This window comes from Ornithorhynchus anatinus, chromosome X3 (assembly GCF_004115215.2).
Source record: "Ornithorhynchus anatinus isolate Pmale09 chromosome X3, mOrnAna1.pri.v4, whole genome shotgun sequence".
NCBI classification, from domain to species: domain Eukaryota; kingdom Metazoa; phylum Chordata; class Mammalia; order Monotremata; family Ornithorhynchidae; genus Ornithorhynchus; species Ornithorhynchus anatinus.
In genome coordinates, this window is record NC_041751.1 from 13,432,256 (window position 1) to 13,452,080 (window position 19,825).

General features: G+C 40.5%; 1 protein-coding gene and 1 long non-coding RNA gene across 5 annotated transcripts in view; one reads left to right on the plus strand and one right to left on the minus strand.

Annotated features, from left to right (window-relative positions):
• Positions 1 to 19,825, minus strand: part of CDH18 (cadherin 18) — a 450,368-nt gene that overhangs the window by 51,181 nt on the left and 379,362 nt on the right. For all 4 annotated transcript variants that reach the window (XM_029053976.2, XM_007655498.3, XM_007655499.3 and 1 more), the window contains 2 exons: positions 15,646 to 15,813; positions 2,678 to 2,865 (listed from right to left, as the gene is read on the minus strand). In XM_029053976.2, the coding sequence (XP_028909809.1) occupies positions 2,678 to 2,865; positions 15,646 to 15,813 (356 nt within the window). The remainder of the gene's footprint in view (positions 1 to 2,677; positions 2,866 to 15,645; positions 15,814 to 19,825) is intronic.
• LOC120638121 lies at positions 2,769 to 18,956 on the plus strand. Its single transcript, XR_005659606.1, has 2 exons — positions 2,769 to 2,857; positions 18,669 to 18,956. It is a non-coding gene; the product is annotated as an uncharacterized LOC120638121 (long non-coding RNA).

Genomic DNA, 19,825 nt, shown 5'->3' on the forward strand with positions numbered 1-19,825 from the left:
TCCATTATTTGATTTGAGCACTCCTATTTGCTTGAAAAAAAATCAGTATTTTTATAGTTAGGTAAAAAGCTAGAACATTTGATGCCTTCAACCTCTCATGCTATAGAAGCCCCTGTTCTGGGATTCTGCACCAAGACACCAGGCAGAATAAGACTGAACCACGATTCTTAACCACACAATCTGAGCAGCTAGGCATGGGAGTTGCAAAGCTGAGATTCCCAGCCAACCAATCACTCTGCCTGTCTTTTGAGCCGCCCATAGATGTTTGGGCTGGAATTCTTCCAGCGGAGAAGCATTAGAGAAGCATAAAATGCCAGTTTCAAAAGCTCTAATGCACTATTTGGAGTTCAACTGTAATACATTGCTCACCTTGATAGAGTTCTTATTATAGCATTATTATATCACTATTGTTATTATACTACTACTACTAATAATGGTAATAATACTTATTACTAATTACTTATTACTAAAGGTACTAATAATGGTAGTAATACTTATTAAGAGATTATTAGTTGCCAGGCAAACACTGTACTAAAAATTGGGGTAGAGACAAGATAATCAGATGGGACATAGCTCTGTCTGTCACGGAGCTTTTAATGTAGGGGGCAGGGGAGGAGTCCCTCAAGGAGAACTAGTATAATTTTAACAAACTTGTTATCCTACTCATCTTTCCATGCTCCTGCTACTAGCAGTTGCAGCTTGATCTGCTCTCCTCTCCCATTATTTGCAAATTGTATATGTCTATCGGTATCCTCCCTTCCCCGCACTGGACTGCAACTCCTTGAATTCAGGGACAATGTCTTTTACTTTTATTGAATTATCCCTGGTATTCAGCAAATAATCAATAAATACCATTTATTAAATATCTACTGTGTACAGATCATCATAGTAAGCACTCAGGAGAGCTATCAGATATGATCCCTGCCCTGGAGGAGCTTACAGTTTAGCAGCCAAGACAAATACAAACTGGACGAAGCAATAGGGGGGAGAGAGAAATGCTCACAATGCAGTGGTGGTGTGACTATCTGATTGCTTCGGTGACATGCAGGTACTGAAGCGGCAGTTTCAGGGGAAATAGAGTGGGGAGATGAAAGTCTGGAGTTCCGACCGATCGAAGGGAGAAAGACAATGAAAAGTGAAGATATGGAATGGGTAGAAGATCTGGGTGATCTCACTGTAAAGATTATAGGGCTTCACGTGGGCAAGAAACACGTCTACCGACACTGCGTTTAAAACAATGGCCTGCAAACGGTAAGTGATCAATAAATAATATTGATGGGTTGAGCTGAGTGATTCAAGTCAAGTCTGGCTCAGTTAGACACTCTCCATTTCCCCATATATCCTTCTCTTTCTCAACTGCCCCATCCCTGCCCCTGCTGTCATGGATCCTTTCCAGCTAAATTTCAGTTAATAGTTAAGTTCCTTTCCTCAATAACTCTGAACCAGATCCCCCTTCCTTTTCCTTCCCATTTCATTTTCTCTCTTTGGAAAGATTGAAACTGTTCAGGAAGAAGCATGGGGCAGATAGCTCTGACTGAAGCTCTGGTTGTCAAATCCCAAATTGCGCTCTGCCAGCCTGGTGAGGGTTTGTTTCTGCTTGAGCCGGCATTGAGGAGGAGGGGTAGATGCTATCCCAAGAAAAAATTATATACTTTTAAAATAATGTTTTTCATAAAAGTTTTTCTTCAACTAGTTTGATGGAATCACTGCCAAGCATTTTATACTGAAAACAGGCATCCGTGTGGCAGTTTGAGGATGGGGTCCGGGGGGATGAAGCTGAGGAGATACTGCTTGCTCTTTGATGACTGCATTTTTAATCTAGGGGAAGGGGATGTGTAAACTGGTTGGTCATATTGCCTTTCAATTCAGTTAGCTTGGAGAGTGCTTGGTGGACGTGGAGAGATTAAGTGAAGAGGTTGGCGACAGCGATGAGAGATGGGAGGAGAGTGTCAGCCAGTAGTTTTGAGACATGATAGGGCTGGGGTCAGAGAGGCAAGAACGGAGGACAACATTAGAGGGCAGAGGGCATAGCTCCACTTGAAAGTCAGCCGGGAAGAATGAAAAAGAGGAAAGGGCTCTGGAACAATGAGAAGGGGAAGAAGGGACTTAGGATAAGTCATCCCTGGTGATTTATATTTTACCTACAGAGTCAATGAAGTTGCCTGGGGCTGTGGAAGGAAGGCAGAGCAGACACTGAGCTTCAGGAAGGAGTTAAAGGTTGGGAATAGTCAACGGAGAAGGAAGGGACTTGTCTGCCGTGTGACCTTGGATAAATCACTTCACTCTCTGTACCTCAGTTTCCCCATCTGTAAAATGGGGATCAAGACTGTGACCCTCACGTGGGACAGGGACTGCATCAAACCTGATTGTCTTGTATCTCCCCCAGCACTTAGCAGAGTATCTGACACACATTAAGTGCTTAACAAATGCCATAATGTAGACATATATTTGTGTGGTGCTTTATTGCTATTACCCAAACAGCAGAAAGGACTTAATTTTATACTTTGAATAGTCTCTAAAAGGTCTTTCCTAAAGTCAAGTTCTAAAACCGAATCTGTTAGCAATAGCTTTTTTTGAAACAGCTTGCATTCCGGCACTTTATATTCCACCAGTAGGATATAGGAGTAGGCTCCATCAGACTCTGAAATATTCACCGTGTGAAACGTTCTTGTATTACCTTCTTCAGAGAAAGGATTCCCTCTCTTGTCTCTTTGTCAGTGGATATGGAGAAAATGCCAGCCCCATCGCCATTGATGATTGTGTATTTCATATCAGCGTTGGACCCAGTATCTGCATCGTTTGCCTTGATCTTGCCGACGGCGGAACCGACTTGAGCCGATTCAGGAACGTAGAGCTGGTAATGTTCTGGAAAAGAATGTTACATGGAAGATCGTTCCTTCAGACCATTCAGGATGTTTTACTTAAATTACTAATATCTAGAAAAAGCTATAGACCTCCATGTTCAAAATGTAACTATTTTCATAACACACAAAGGACAGCAGACCATGGTGATCCCTACGGGAGTGGAAGCTAGGCAGGACACATACAGCCCTAAAGGACTTCTGCCTGTCGATCCATTCTCCCCTTCTAGACTATATCCTTGCTGCGGACAGGGAACGTGTCATATTGCGGTAAAACATGCTTTAGTTGACAGGATGTATATTATTATTATTATTATTAAGAGAAGGATTGCCTTCTGGAAGTCTTGGGATTTCAGCAGAATTACTGTAATCACAATTTCCCATAAGTGGTGAATAGAACTTTTTTTTTTTTTTATCATAAACTGGTCTGAGTGCATAATCTACAGGAAAAGAACTATACCGAAGGTAATTTTAGCTTTCCACCTAGAAGCTAAGAAGCTAACATAGCTTTACACTCTTGCTCTTAAAAGGAAGGACTGATCTTATCTTCCATTATCTGTGTGAATGTATATGTGTGTATATATACATATATATATCAGCTGTGTGACTTTGGGTAAGTCACTTAACTTCTCGGTGCCTCAGTTACCTCATCTGTAAAATGGGGATTAAGACTGTGAGCCCCAAGTGGGACAACCTGATTCCTCTGTGTCTACCCCAGCGCTTAGAACAGTGCTCGGCACATAGTAAGCACTTAACAAATACCATCATTATTATTATTATTATTACCCCAGCGCTTAGAACAGTGCTCGGCACAGAGTAAGCGCTTAACAAATACCAACATTATTATTATTATTATTATATATAATGGGATCCTGAAAACCCAAGTTTCATTATTAAAGCAAAGGGGAAGAAATGTATGAGGCTTACTGTCCATATATGCAAGAAGAAAAATTCAGAGTAACTGTATAAAACATAAAGAAAATAATAATAATAGAAGTACTTTTCTTATTGAGCAAACAGATTTGTACAAATGATCTTGCCAAGTCTAGTAGTCTATGAACAGACAAAAAAACCTTGGATGTAATGAAGAAAATTACTAAATGAAAAGGGGCTGGGGTTGAGTGATTGAAAGGGGAGAAAATAATAAGTGAGTCCAATTCTATGGAGAAAATCTTCAAAACTGTCATAGTTATTTTATTAAAGAAAACAGAAAAAACTGGAAAAGGAACCAAGAATCCAAAGAAAAGTGACATTAACTTCAACCTGATGGATAACATGTGAATAATCCAAGTCAATACACTGTTCTCAGACTACTTGAAAGTAGGGAATATGGAAGGGAGAATAAAACTTGAAAGGAGAAAGAAATATATTCCAAAATATATTCAGGGGACAAAGTCATTTAGCTTGAAATGAAAACTTAGACTCAACATTCTAGCAGCGAGAGCGGTGGACACTGCTTGAATTGATATCTAAAATGACAAAAAGTGGAAAAGGTAAAATTTCACAGGAAGCACCTAGCTAGGTGAATAATAAACCAACTACGGAAACACGGGGATATAGAGCAAACCTAAGATGGATGAAAACCGATATCGACGTGACAAAGATGGATGAACGAAATAAACTCCACAAGGAGCTGAAGACAAGGATCAAGGAGGACATCAGAAAATTAATTACTGTCTCCACAGAAACGAGACCAAAGCAAGATAAGGTGCCATTCCGGGGAGAGACTGTCCCAGATCAGACTGTGTCCAGAACATTAGAATTATAATGCACATTTAGCTGGAAAGAGCATAGTCATAGAAAGATGGGCCTCATGGTTTGACGCTTTGGTAGACAATTTGTGCTATTCCGTCCCATTTCAGTGGCGTGCTACCCTCGCTCCCATAACCACTAGGAAGACTTCTCTGGGACTATCGAGGGGCAGATCAATCAGTCGACTATATTTATTGAGTGTTTATTGTGTGCAGAGCACTGTACTAAGCCCTGGGGAAGAATACAGTACCATGGAATTGGTAGGCAGATTCCTAACAGACAAAACATCCACAGCATACTCTTAGATACACCTTGGGCCTTTCTAGCGTCTCTTTGCCAGAGAGAGAACATTTCAGAAGGTACTAAACCGGCCATGACCCAGCTGGGTGTCGGGGAGCTGAGGGTTCTAATTTTCTCAAAGATAGATGGGGCAAGGTAGAGAGGAGGAGGAGGAGGAGAAGGAAGAGGAGGAGTGGAGGAGGAGAGGTCGGGAAAAATGAAGTAGCCGGGGAAGACAATCTCTTCGATATATAGTCAGGAGAATGCACCAGGAGCAGTGGCTTAGTGAGAAGCAGCATGGCTTAGTGGAAAGTGCATGGGCTTGGGAGTCAGAGGACCTGGTTTCTAATCCCGGCACCGCCACTTGACTGCTGTGTGGCCTTGGGCCAGCCACTTAACTTCTCGTGCCTCAGTTATCTCATCTGGAAAATGGGGATTAAGAGTGTGAGCTCCATTTGGGACAACCTGATTACCTTGCATCTTCCCTAGCGTAGAACAGTGCTTGGCACATAGTAAGCACTCTGTACCCAGTAAGCACTCAATAAATACGATTGAATAGACAAATATCATAATTATTATTACTATTATTATCAATATACACACTGAGGCCATCGTAAATTAGCCTCTATGGCATCCAGTATTTTTTTGCTCTGTATTAAACCCACGTTACAAAATGCCTATATATGCCATTAAATTCATTTAGTAAAATATTGCTACTACTATTACTCTCTGCCTTGTCTTATGCTCTCGAGTCGTCTCCGACCAACAGTGACGCAGTGGACACATCTGTCCCAGTACACCCCACCTCCCTCTGCAATCATTCTGTGGTCTATCCACAGAGTTTTCTTGGTAAATATAAGGAAGCGGTTTACCATTGCCTCCTTCCGTGCAGTAAACTCGAGACTCCACCCTCGACTCTCTCCCCTGCCGCTGCTGCCCAGTGCATGTGAGTTTTGACTTGTAGCAGATTGCCTTCCACTAGGTAGCCGCTGCCCAAGCTAGGAATGGAAGGGACAGGCCTCTGCTTGAGTCTCCCTCCCCATAGTGGATGGAGACTGGGAGAGGACTGAAACTCTCCAGGTACAATCCTGAGAGGGACACTATTACTACTATTATTACTAATTCTACTACTTATTACTACTATAACTACTATTATCCCTATTACAAACTAGTACAGAGGGAAGCAGTAGACTGTAAGTTCCTTTTTCATGGTATCTGTTTAGTTTTTACTATGTGCCAGGCACTATGAGTGATGGGATAGAAAAGAGCTAATCACATAGGATACAGTCCATGTCCCATTTGGTGAAACACAGTATTAATCTCCAGTTTACAGACTGAGGTAACTGAGGCACAGAGAAATTAAGCGACTCACTAAAGGTCACAGAGCGGATAAGGGGCACAGCCAGAATTAGAATCCAGGTCCTTCCAACACCCAGCTTCTCCTGGGTAAGGAACATGCCTACTAGCTCTGTTACATTGTACTCTCCCAAGTGCTTAGTACAATGTTCTGCACATATGAAGTATTCAATAAATATGACCGATTGATTGGGCCCTAGTGGAAAGCTCCTGGGACTGGGAGTCAGGAGACTGGGGCTCTCAATTCAACTCCATTACTAGCCTGCTGCATTATCTTGGGTCCTCTGTACTTTAGTTTTCTCATCTGTAAAACAGAGATAAAATACATCTCTCTCTCTCACACACACACACGCACACACACTTAGATTGCGAGGTTTTGGTGGGATCTGGACTGTCTCCTCTGATTATCTGGTAACTACCCCAGAGATAGGGACATAATAAGGGCTTAGTAAATATCTATGATATCTAGAAGCCGCCCCTGACTAACACCTCATCCCCTCTAGAGTGGAAGCTTGTTGTGGGCAGTGAATATTCTCTGTTGATTGTTGTATTGCACTCTTCCAAGCTCTTAGTGCAGTTCTTTACACACAGGAAGTGCTCAATAAATGTGAATGAATGAATTTTCTACTCTCCCACTTCCTTCTGTCTCATCCTTTCTCTTGGATGAATGAGGTTGCAATATTCCCCCCATCACCTCCCATTTCTCCATTATTTTTTCTCTCATCTCTTTCTGTGATTGTCAATCTGCATTTTTCCCCTTCTCCGATATCCCTGAAACCTGTGTTTCAACTCATGCAGTCATGGCTGAATGGGTGTATTAAAACTGGCCGTCCGGACTGGCTGATTAGCTCTTGGTGCCTGCCCAATTGCCTGCTTGCAGCTTGGAAAACAGGAGTTTCCATCGTATTACAGTGGGCCGCTACACTGGGTTTAGGCCCAATGGTGAACAGCCTAAACTTCAGGGACAGCTGGGAGGCTCTGGAGAGAGCAGTGGGATCGAGAACGGTGCTGGTTCTGGAAGAGCCTGAAATGCTACCTGTCAATCAAGCAAACAGGAGTCAATAATTAATAATTATGATAATAGTAATGATAATTGTGGTATTTAATTGCTTACAGTGCCAGGCACTGTTCTAAGCACTAGGGTAGATGTGACATGCCCAAGTTCACACAACAGACAAGTGGTAGAGCCGGAATTAGAACCCAGGTCCTTCTTACTCTCAGGCCTGTGCTGCTTACACTCAGGCCCATGCTCTATCCACTAGGGCACACTATATTGGCTCTGAGGAAGGGGTTCCAGCGTGTAGCTTTACAAAAACTGTCCTTTAAGGTCTGAGGGTGAATGTCTGTTTTGTCCCAGCTTTATCTGCATCAGATGTGGAAATCTCCAATGAAAAAGTCCAGAAATATATTTGCTTTTTGTAAACTTGACCAATCTTTTTCTATGTATTTTAGTGCATTGGAGATGATGGGCGATGACACCTATCCAGATTTTTAGACATGTAGTTGCCACCTTTAGAAAGCCCATATGGGAGATGTAGCTTAACAAGCATAGAACCTATCTGGGTCCCCTGTGTGGTGAAACCACATTTCACCTCTCATTCCTCTTTCTACAGTGAATGTTCCTGTATTCTGAGGGCACAACTCCATTTATTTCAATCATTTTCTCAAGAGAGGTCTATTTCCCCTAGATCTGCTTTTAATGTGTAGGACTAATTTTCACGTAGACATATTCAGGAAGCATTTTTTTTGGCAAAGGTAAAAAGACAGTTAAAATGACTCTGAGGCTGCTTTTCCTTTGGGTAGTATAAATGACAAGACAGAAAACCTTTAGCCCTTTCATGTTTGAAATATTCAAAAATTTCATATTTGAAGGTACACCTTATCACATCATCTCTCTGAGCACATCATACAATATTTACAACTAACTGTAGTGCATTAAGAATGTAAGATGCAGTGGAAAGGCCATTCAACCCACTGAGGCTTGTCCCTTTTAATACACTCTTTCCCCAGGACAATATTGATTCTAATTGCTTTTTAAAAGACCAAACGTCTTCGCATCAACAACCTTGCCAGGTGGATGATTTCGAATCACTCCTAGGATGACCCTAAAGAAAAAAAACCACATCCTAACTCTAAGCTACTATTTGTTTGACTGATTTATATTTTTTCATATGGTTGATACCAGAGTCTGTAAAGTTCTTTATTTTTTTTCCTCAACGTCCCCATGAGAAACAACAAAAATGCTCTGAAGATCTGTACAAACTAAACCTGAAGAAACTTAGAGCACAAGGGACTGAAAGCATTCTATTTTCAAAAAAGAGACTAAAATCAGGGACAATCATTCTTTGTTCAATTTTTTTTTGTTGGGAGAAAAAGAAAAATGGAAGGCTTTGAACAATAACTACAAGAACAAAATAAATTGGACAATTAGAACTATGGCTCTGTTATAATTATATTCTGCACATTCCAAGATGGATATTCTTTTAGAGCTTTGCCAAATGGCAGAATATTCACTGCAGTCTTTTGTGTGATTTCTCCAGAGCTGCATAGTCAGCTCAGATGACTGGGACATGTATTTTTCTATAAGTCAGTAGATGGACAACTTTACACCACTCGCATGCTTACACTCTGCCATTCCCCTATCTGTATTTTATTTTCATTTCTGTTTCCCCTTCTAGGCTGTGAGGTCCTTGGGGGAAGGGAACAAGTCTAGCAACTCTACAGTATTATACTCTCTTAAGTGCTTAAATACCATTGACTGATTGATAGTATGCCTCATCCTCCTTCTTCCAAGACGATCAGTTCTCTCACACTTAATAATCCACTCTCTACTCCCACTATTCGCCAGATCACACTCTTCATTTCTCTCAAGCTAATTTTTCTAACGTGTCTCAATCTTCTCTTTCCCACCATTGACTTCTTGCTATTGCCCTCCTCCAACCCACCTAAAATTCCCTCGCCTTTTGTATCCAAAATAGTTCTTCGGAAGTCGCATCTCCCTTCCCTTCTTCTTCCCCCCACTCACCAGATTTCTTCTCTGTAGAATCTTTAATGTCCCCTCATTATCTCTAACTGCCTTTTCAGTATTTTTGCGACAGGCAAGTTCTTAATTACTTACAATCTTCCATAGTATTCATTCATTCAGACGTATTTATTGAGCGCTTACTGTCCGCAGAGCACGTTACTAAGCGCTTTGAAAATACAATTCAGCAATAGAGACAATCCCTGCCCTATGTACATATCTTTATATTCTGTCACTTTCTCCAATCTGCAATTTGTATTAGTGTCTATCTCTATCACTATATTGTAAGAATCCCCTAGACTGTAAACTCTCCCTCTAGACTAAGCTTGTTGTGTGCGGGCAATGTGTCTGTTCTTACTGTTATACTGCACCATCCCCAGTGCTTAGTACAGTGCTCTGCACGCAGAAAAGCTCAATAAATATGATCCATTGATCCTGGATGGCAGGAATCATGTACACTGATCCACTGTAACCTCCAGAGATCTAATTATGCAGTGCCCTGCTCACAACAGATGCCCAATAAATACTTCTGATAGATTCCCTAACGCTAATTCACAGACATACTTCACCACAGTAAAGTTGATTAGGCTGAGGTTGTCTGTCTTCACAGTTCATTTTTGGCGTGGCGTATTCAAATGATAATAGCATTCAACAATGACAAGGAGGATTAGGAGGACTTGGAACTTTAAACCGGTAAAATGGAGTCCAGATTTTTGGGAGAGCAATGAGAATATCTGCCTGGCAGGGTGGCCCAAAGGATTCTGGGACATCATCCCATTTTTAGGAATCAATCTGCCTGTGACCCGCTTGAACACACGCTGCTTCAAAAAGAGCAAAGATAACAAGATGGAAACAACTCCCAGCATTACCCATGCTAAGCAATCAAACAGATTAAACCCCCCAAACCATCAAGCTGTTCAAATGTTTCTGCCAGTAAATTTATATCTTTTGTGATCTAAATTACGCCCCAGCCAGGGACAAAAATCACAACCGTTTAAGTTCATTAATTTAGCTCTATCAGAGAACATGTTATTGAAACATTTATCATTTTTTCTGTTTACAATGTCAATTCTTTTCCCACAGAATGGTTCCTAATATATCAAAGGATAATTTTAATTTTAGAATCATTTGGAAAAATTAATGCTCTTTGTCCTAAAAGTAGGTAACTCAGACTGTAGTAAATTAGCTTATAATAACACACATTTCAATTTTAATATTCTCCTAAGAGCTTTGGAAGTGTTTGATCTCTGAAAAAATTTGTTGCCTCAAAGTGAGCAATATATCATTTCGACCAATCTAGACATTTTAGTTCATAACACAGACTTTCACTTTTGAGAACAATTTTAAAATGATACATTTAAACTAAGCTAATTCAGTTTTAATATAAAATTTTTGATTACCAAAGACAAACCTATGACTTCTTAAAGTAACTAAATTGTAATTTCGTTGAGGGCAGGGAATAAGGCTAATAACTCTACTGTACTTTCCCAAACACTTTCAACAGTGCTCTGCAAGCTATAGACGCCCAATAAATACTAACGATCAATTAAGTAATTCAACTACCCTATGGCTTATTCCTTTCTTTTTCTGTTTATAAAATTCTAGATCTGGAAATGGTCAACATTTCAAATTTCAAATTCCCTCTCCATATTGACAGTCAAGTGATGGCACTAGGAATAATCATTATGAATTTAAAGCTTTTTTAAAATTCAGTTTAATTCCCTCACCCCTGTATTGTCCACGCCAAAGCCACACTTGTGCTTTGTAAACAAGAAAAGGCAGAGAGAACTGCTTAGATATCCTTTTTTTTAAAAAAAAAAAAAAAAAGTATTCCTGAAGTACTTAGTATGTGCCAGAAAGTGCTCTAAGCACTTGGGTTGATACAAACTCATCAAATTGGACACAGTCCCTGTCCCACACAGGGCTCACAGTCTCAATCCCCATTTTACATATGAGTTAACGGATGTACAGATAAGTGAAGTTACTTGCCCAAGGTCACACAACTGGGAGAGCTGGGACTAGAACTCAGATCCTTTGACTCCCAGACCCGTGCTTTATCCACTAGGCCATGCTGCTTCTTAAAATGCTGTCACAAAACTTGGAGTTTGGGCTTTCATTATCTAGGACCTTGACATTTAGCCACTCAAGCGATCAGAATGCTATTTTGGTTTTATCATTAACAAAAGTTCAAAAGTTTTAAATGGGTCATCTGACACAGTGCTTTAATTTATCCACTAAGAGCAGTATGGTAATGCTGAAGACAAGTTGATATTTAGTCCAAGGGATAGACCATTATTGTTTAGCTTTCCCATCAGGTATTTCAGTTGCCTCTCCTTTGCGGGCTCCTCCACTGCCTCACACACCTTAACTCTGGGAGTTCCCTCAAGGCTCAGTTCTGGGTCCCCTTCTATTCTGCATCTATGCCCACTACCAAGGACAAGTCACTCAACTCCCATGGCTTCAACTACCATCTCTATGGGAAGGATGCCCTAATCTACATCTCCAGCTCTGATCTTCCAGCTCTTAGAACAGTGATCGGCACGTAGTAGGCACTTAACAAATACCAACATTATTATTATTATCTTTCCCCTTATCTGCAGTCTTCTATTTCCTCCTGCCTTCAGGACATCTCTTCTTGGATGTCCTCTCGAAAGCCTTAACTTAACATGTCCAAAACAGAACTTATATTCCCACCCTCATCTGTTCCCCAACTGACTTTCCCATCACTGTAGACAGTACCACCATCCTCCCTGTCTCTCATGCCAGTTAGCTCGGTATTATCCTCAACTTATCTCTCTTATTCCACCACAACATATTCAATCTTTCATCAAATCCTGTCAGTTCAACCTTCTCAGCAGCACTAAAATCTGTCCATTCCTTTCCATCTGAACTGGTATCATGGTTATCCAAGGACTTATCTTTTCTTGCCTCGACTACTGGATCAGCATCCTTCCTGACCGCCCTGCCTCCAGTCTCTCCCCACTCCAGTCCGTACTTCCCTCTGCTGCCTGGATCATTTTTCTACAGGGACATTTATTCCATGTTTCCCCACTCCTCGAGAACCTCCAGTGGTTGCCCATCTACATCGACATCAAAGAAAAACTCCTTAACATTGACTTTAAAGAACTCAATCACCTCGACCCCTCCTATGTTACCTCACTGATTTCCTACCATAAACCTGCCCATTCACTTTGCTCCACGATTGCCAATCTCATCTATCTCACCATTAACCCCTCACTCGCTTCCCATATCTGGCCTGGATGTCCCTCCCCTTTCATATCCAAGAGACCATCACTCTCCTCACCTTCAAGGCCTTACAAAAAATACATCTCCTCCAAGAGGCCTTCCCCAACTAAGCCCTCATTTCCTCTTCTCCCACAACGCTCTGTGTTGCCTTTGCCCTTAGATTTGCAATGTTTATTCACCCCACGCTCAGCCCCAAAGCACTTTTGTTCATAGCCATAATTCATTTATTTATATTCATGACTGTCTCCCCCTCTAGACCATAAACTTACTGTGGGCGGGGAATGCGACTACTAATTCTGTTAATTGTAATTCTCCCAAGCATTTAGTACAGTGCTCTGCACAGTGAAAGTGCTTGATAAATATGCCTGATTGATTGTTGGCCAATATCCTTCTCTCCCTCTAGAATGTCTGCTCCTTGTGGGCAGGGAATATGTCTACTATCTTTGTTATACTGCATTCTCCCAAGTGCTTAGTACAGTGCTCTGCATATGGCAAGTGCTCAGTAAATACAATTGCTTGATATTAAAATGATAGGTGATGGGAGGCTGCATAAAATGTCTATTGGAAACAGGAATAATTGCATTTGAAAGCTTTGAAATCATGACCTATCGAATTATGGCTCTATGAAAAAGCACAGCTTTATTCCTCTGGAAGGTCAGCCTTATATCGTATTTTGATAAAAATCCAGAAAGCTCTTTATATTTTAAGGCTATGATTATTGTAGACTACAGTGAATCTGTCTTTATCCTTCTAACCAAACCAACTTTCTATTCTTTATCCTGAGGGAAACAAGGTTTTTAAAATTCTCTAGTAACACTTCCTTTTTAGCCAGATTACCTCTCGAGGAAAGCTACCACTGAGAGCCTGTGTGACACTTTTGAAACTGCCTGGGTTTTTCAGTGACAAGGACGTACTTAGGAAATACCATTAGACTTAACGGGTGTTGAAACATACTCGAGTGTAAGAGTGGGTGTTAGGCTAATTATCGTGTCCACCGAGAATAGTGCTGGACTCAATAACATCTGCTACCATGGCACGAGTTGGAGGCAGAGCCGAGAGAAAAGCACAGCGACCTCTGTTTTTCCCTTTGTCCTTCCGGGTGTGGAGAGAAGGCAATACTTGCTGCTATCTGCCCCTTGCTCTCCTACCTCCAAATTGGGCTGTCAGTCAGCAGAATTGTCTAAGCACCCACATTTCGTGCTCAATCAATCACTGAAAGCTATCACGTGGAGGGCACTGTTATATACTTGGGTCAATACAACGTGAAAAGAGTTGGTGGCCATGCTCCCTGTCCCCAAGGAGCTTTAGTCTAGATACTCTTCCAATCTACAATCTTTGTCGTACTGTCTCAGTGTCTGTTTTTACAACAACATGGATTTAGCTTAACATCTGGTTTTGCGAGGCCACAACACCCCTCTTACAGAACTTGGTGTGAGCATGTGAGCAGAGCATTCAATTAAAGTAGAAAACCCAGGCCCTGTCCTCGAGGGTAGGCTATCGAAGCACTTGCTTGTGGCTGCTCTAATTTAAGTTTGAAGTAGTCCTGTGAATGTCCACTTCAGTGGAATCAACCAAGATATGAGTGCTAGTTTTAACTGGTGGTTCCTTGGCAGCACTTCTTTTTCCTGAAGCACTTTGGGTCTGTGATGGAAGACTGATCTGGCCCAAAAAAGACACCCTAAATACTCTTCCCCTGAAGGAACATACGGCTCAATACATATTTACTTTGATTCACTTTCTGAATAGGTGAATAGGCCAAATTTTTACATTTTGCATGTTTCATAGTTTGGACTGTTCCCTAGAGTTTTCTGTGCCTCAATTTTCTCAACTGCAAAATGGGGATTCAATACCCATTCTCCCTCCTACTTAGACTGTGAGCCCCGCTTGGGACAGGGACTCTATCTGGTCTTATTAACTTCTACCTACCAAAGGGCTTAGAACAGTGCTTGAGACACAGTAAGCACTTAACAAACACCATAAAAAAAAGGAAGCATCACACTCTAAGTCAATATGGGGGTTGCCATGAATGCGATACAGGAAGGTTCCAACCTAAAGGAATCCCTTACATGCTAATCAGTACTCCTATTACCAATTGTGCAGGGGAAAAAATATTATCCTTCTCTAATTAATAATCATGAATAAGCCTAAATTAGGCCTGAATTAAAAACAATGAATTGCCATTTTCTACGGAAACTGAGGCTCACCAAAATGCACTGACCTCACTCTATAAATATCATGACCACACCATGTGTACTCTAGGAGAAGGGGATTCTAATTCCTGGCTCAGTGTGCTTACCTTCTTGCTCCACATCATTTCTCCAATTCAATCAGGATGGCAAATTTCTGTCATGAGGCACCACTGACTGCATCAATGGCGTTTTATGATTCTAAAGACCAGTTATCCTTATTATTAAATGCAAGTGCACTCGACTAGTAACTAGGTAGAATAAGTAGGTTGCACAACACAATTCTCATTACAGTGACAGAAAACAGAGTTTTGATCAAGTGATAAAACTATTAAAAGAAAGCAGACTGAGACAAAGCTGTTTGGTTCACAGCTTTGTCTCCTGCTGTCTCTTTTTTTTTCTTCTGTTGACTAACACATAATGAACTAGATGATCACACTCAGTGTGGTGCAAAGAAAATGACCAAAGAGCTCTTCCAAAACAACTACAGAAAAGGGAAAAAAAATTCCCAAAGCCAAGAGCATTTCCAGTCTGTCTCTACATGAGCATCAGCAGGGTTGAAAACTGCACCGTACAGATCCTTAGCGGACACATTAGTCAATCTTTTTCTAATTCAGACAAATCAATAGAAGGGCTTATGTTGAAACGTAATGCACCCGTTTCAACTGCCCTACGTGATCTTTGGGTACCGGAGAAGTTTCTATAATGAGTATTCTTTCAGTATTTTACAATCCCACTGATATAATAAAGTTAAGAACTTGCCATCACTTAAACCAAGAGGAAAAAAATATCTGTTTCAAAACCCCATTATCACTGTCAAGAAATATCCCCATGATAAAATGGAGGGGTTTTTTTGGCTTTTGTTCTGAAGGTAGCTAGTGATATTCTATCGAGAAAAATCAATTTTTCGTCTCCATATAGGTTAAGAGGAGCTATTACGTACTCTGAGGGAAACGAGGTGGGTTGTCGTTGACGTCGGTGAGGGTGATGTTTACGGTGGTTGATCCGGAAAGTCCTCCAACTTGCCCTGCCATATCTTTGGCTTGAATGACAACAGAATAGTGCTCTCTGGCTTCCCTGTCCATGTTGTGCAGGGCGGTCCTGATAACTCCTGTCATGTGAGGAGAAAAAAAAAAGACAGATCAAAATCAACTGAAACGTAATTATGGAACGATATTAGCTCATGGAAATGGAAAATACTTGCTGCCATTAGTTGTTAAGACCAATGGTCTATGCAGTTGAGGATTCTGACAGTGAGAACAACACAAGGGTAATATAAGGATTTCCTTCACAATGGTTGAATTTTAAGAAGCTTATGTAAAACTAAAGAATCTTCTAAAGCTCCTTTCAAGTAATGTGCTTTCCTTTCTCTGACCCTTCTTGACTTCATTAGCAGACACTGGGAACCAGTTTGCAACAGCTAAAGTTTTGTCTCCAGAACACAATGGTAGGAAATTTTCCACAGGTTCCCTGCACAATACTCATCAGTATGATCAGTGGATAATACTGTTGCCAAATGGTCCTTTGATCCTGCATGAAGCAAGTTTTTAAAACAAGCACACCTGCAAGATCCATCTCATTAGAACAGTTCACAGCTGCACCGTGGCCCAGAATCCCTCTATTCTTCCAAAGCACTGTATACAAATAATGCACTAAACCTGTGTTCTGGGAGGAATGTCTGTACTCGAAGAGTAATTATGGGAGCATTGGAAAGATTAAGCAGTTTTCCTGAGGCTACACAGGAATGAAAATGAGGCATAACATAAAAGGAAAAATATGATATTAATAATTAATCTAATTTATTTAATATAAAACCACCTCAAGGAATATTGAAAAGGTGACATTGTTTTTATAATCTATGCTAATTACTCCAATAACAAATTAATTTGGAACAGCAATCATGCCCTGTCAAAAGGCCCCCAAAATAAAATTTTCTAATATTTGAAGGGGGAGAGAGTAGATAACTTCCCAACTTTGGCACGGTCAATTTTTTTTTCCCCAGTAGAATTATTATCAAAGGAGGAAGAAATATATCCATGCAGAGATATAACACACAAACACTAAAAAAAAATGGAAAAATCATACCAACTCAGAGAAATAAAAATGAATAGCAAATTGAATATCTACAAAAGAAAATATATCACTTCCTTTTTTATGATTTTACATGATGTCTTAGGTAAAAGAATCACACTGCAGAATGAAACACAAACTTCTACCCAGAAAAGTCTGGTTTATAATATTAACTACTAGAATGCCATCACAGAGAAAGTGGCTGATTTTCCTTTTCTTCACCTACTTTCCACAAAAAGCAAGACAGAACGTTTGAGCTGATTTCCATCACATTTTCCATTACAAATTTCCATGTCTCTAAGTGAGCTACAGTTCTCCACAATAGTTGTCTATGCACTTCCTGAAATGTACACCTTATGAAGATGTAAACTGCTCTGAGAAAAAAGCTTAAAGGCATTTTTTTATTAATGATGCTCATGAAAAATCAGTTGAAAAGCCATAAGAGAATACCTATGAGCACCAAAAAAGACACCAATTTATTTGATCTCAAAGATCAGATTTGCAGTCTCCCTATCATCATTTAGGTGTCACATGTCATTGTTCTTGATAACATGACACCTTTTTTTTTTTTTGGTTTGAGCTGTGGAAATAGTTTCCAATAAACTTTCGCTTCTGCTGTATTTCCCCAAAATATTAAGACAGTGCACTGCCTCCAGTGGGGGCTCAGAAAATGCCATTACTACTAGTATTGATTTTTGGGAATATAATGTCTAACCAATTAAATCACTGTGGTCTATTATAGTTGATGATGAATAACTTGAGAGGAAGGGAGTAGTGGAAATAAGGGAAGGGGACATTTTATATAATCGTACACTCATGTGTAACTGTTCCCTCCACTCATTTCCAAATATGTATATATGGGGGAAAGGGAGTGGAGAAGGAGAAAGAGAGAGAGAGAAAGAAAGAGATTCCTTGGATTTGAGCATATGCCAAATTTCACAATATATTTCATCCCATTATCCCTGTCGCTTAAACCCTTACCTTCATCATTAAACTTGACTCTCATTCAATCTATATTTTGAACAATCATCAACTGCTGTTGATTCTTTCTTCACAACATCTCCAGGATCCACCCATGCACTTCACCACAAACTGCACTGGTCTAAACAACTGCCATTTCCCAATGGATGTGGGAAAGGGGTCAGAAGAGAGGTTAGATCAAGGTATAGAGAGCAAATTAGCTCTAGAAGAGTGAAGTTTTCAGGCTGGTCTGTAGTAGATCGATGAGGTAAGTTAGTAGATAGATGAGGTAAGGTAAGAGGGGGCAAGCTGACTCAATGATTTAAAGACTCTAAAGTTTACCTCAGTGTGTCCCAACTGTAAGAGCAGGGATCATCTCTATTACCTCTATTGTGATCTTCCAAGTACGTAGTACATTGTGCTGCACGGAGTAAGTGGTCTAGAAGTACTTCTCATTGATTGATCAAATGGGATCAGGCAAGATCTCTTACAGAATCTAGGGCTGAAGATGCACCATTTCTAACTTGAATCACATCTTCCACTACCCTTGCAGTTGTATGTAAAGAACTGCTCATTCTTTTGGAAACAAGAACATTTTGTTTGAAATCTGATAGACTCTAAATGGCTTTCGATAGGTCACCAGAGACACCCAAAGGCACTGCAGTCAGTTTACAATTTTAGAGAAATGAAAAACACACGCACAACCACTCAGAAATTGTCATACGACTTCTGCCACATTTAGATTGCCTGAGACAGAAATTTGGGATTTATTTCACTCATCTATTTAAAGCGTTGATGACAATGGCCTGAATGTGCACTGGCTGGATGATTTTTCTGTGGTTCTTTGCTTTTTAATCTCCTGAGAAGCTGTTGAGAATCACCTGAATCTGATTACTCATGCATTGTTTTTTGCTTTTATTTTTTTTTTTCCACCAGTGAACAATGAACAGTTTGCTGCTGCCCCCTGCCTGGAAACTGCAGCTTCCCCATCAACCTGATGTGGAAGGGGGTACATTTGGGATTTCCTGCCGGGTGATTGCAGGTTGAAAACGTTCCATCTGAGTTTGTGGCAAAGAAAGAACCTCACTGAGCCTGACTCCCTGACCTATAATATGTTCAAGCTCACTGACTAATGACATTCATACTGCAGTGCATCCTACCCAAATCAGCTGTTCATTCACTAGGAACACCTAAATGAAAATAAACCATTCTTGCAGATAATTATATAATATTTTGAGCGCAATTATTTTAAATCACCTTCCTTTTCCCGAAGGTAATATACAAGAATTCAATTAAAAAAAAAAAGATTTAGGGTAGTCTGAGTCTCTTGAGGCAATAAGTTATTTTGGAGACCACATTGACTATTTCATGTATTTCTGTACCAATTCTTTCAATTATAGCTAAATCCCTGCAGTCCCAAATCTAAAATTCTCTAAATACCTCAGAGGGTATAATATCTTAGCTGACCTAGGGTAGGAAGAACAATTAGTTTTGAACGAACATTATTCAATTCAATCATTATTGAACTCCTTACAATCGGCTTTAAAGCACTCGATCACTATGTCCCCTTCTACCTCTACTCGCTAATCTCCTACTAATAATGAAGGTATTTGTTAAGCACTTACTATGTGCCTAGCACTGTTATGAGCACTGGACAACTCTACGTGCTGGACTGTACCAAGCTCTGGACTGTTCTGAGCCCTGGACTACAACCCAGACCGCACACTTTGCTCCTCTAATACCAACCTACACACTATTCCTCAATCTCACCTTTCTTCTCCACTGACCTCTTGTCCACATCCTGCCTCTAGCCTGAAATGCTCTCCGTCTTCATACAGACAATGACTCTCCCCACCTACCAAGTGCCTTACTGAAGGCACATCTTCTCCAACAGGCCTTCCCTGACTAAGCCCTCTTTTCCATTTCTTACACGTGTTTCTGCATCGCCCTGACTTCTTCCCTCCTTCCCAGCCCCATTTGTTCATAACCATTCATTCATTCATTCAATAGTATTTATTGAGCGCTTACTATGTGCAGAGCACTGTACTAAGCACTTGGAATGTACAATTCGGCAACAGAGACAATCCCTGCCC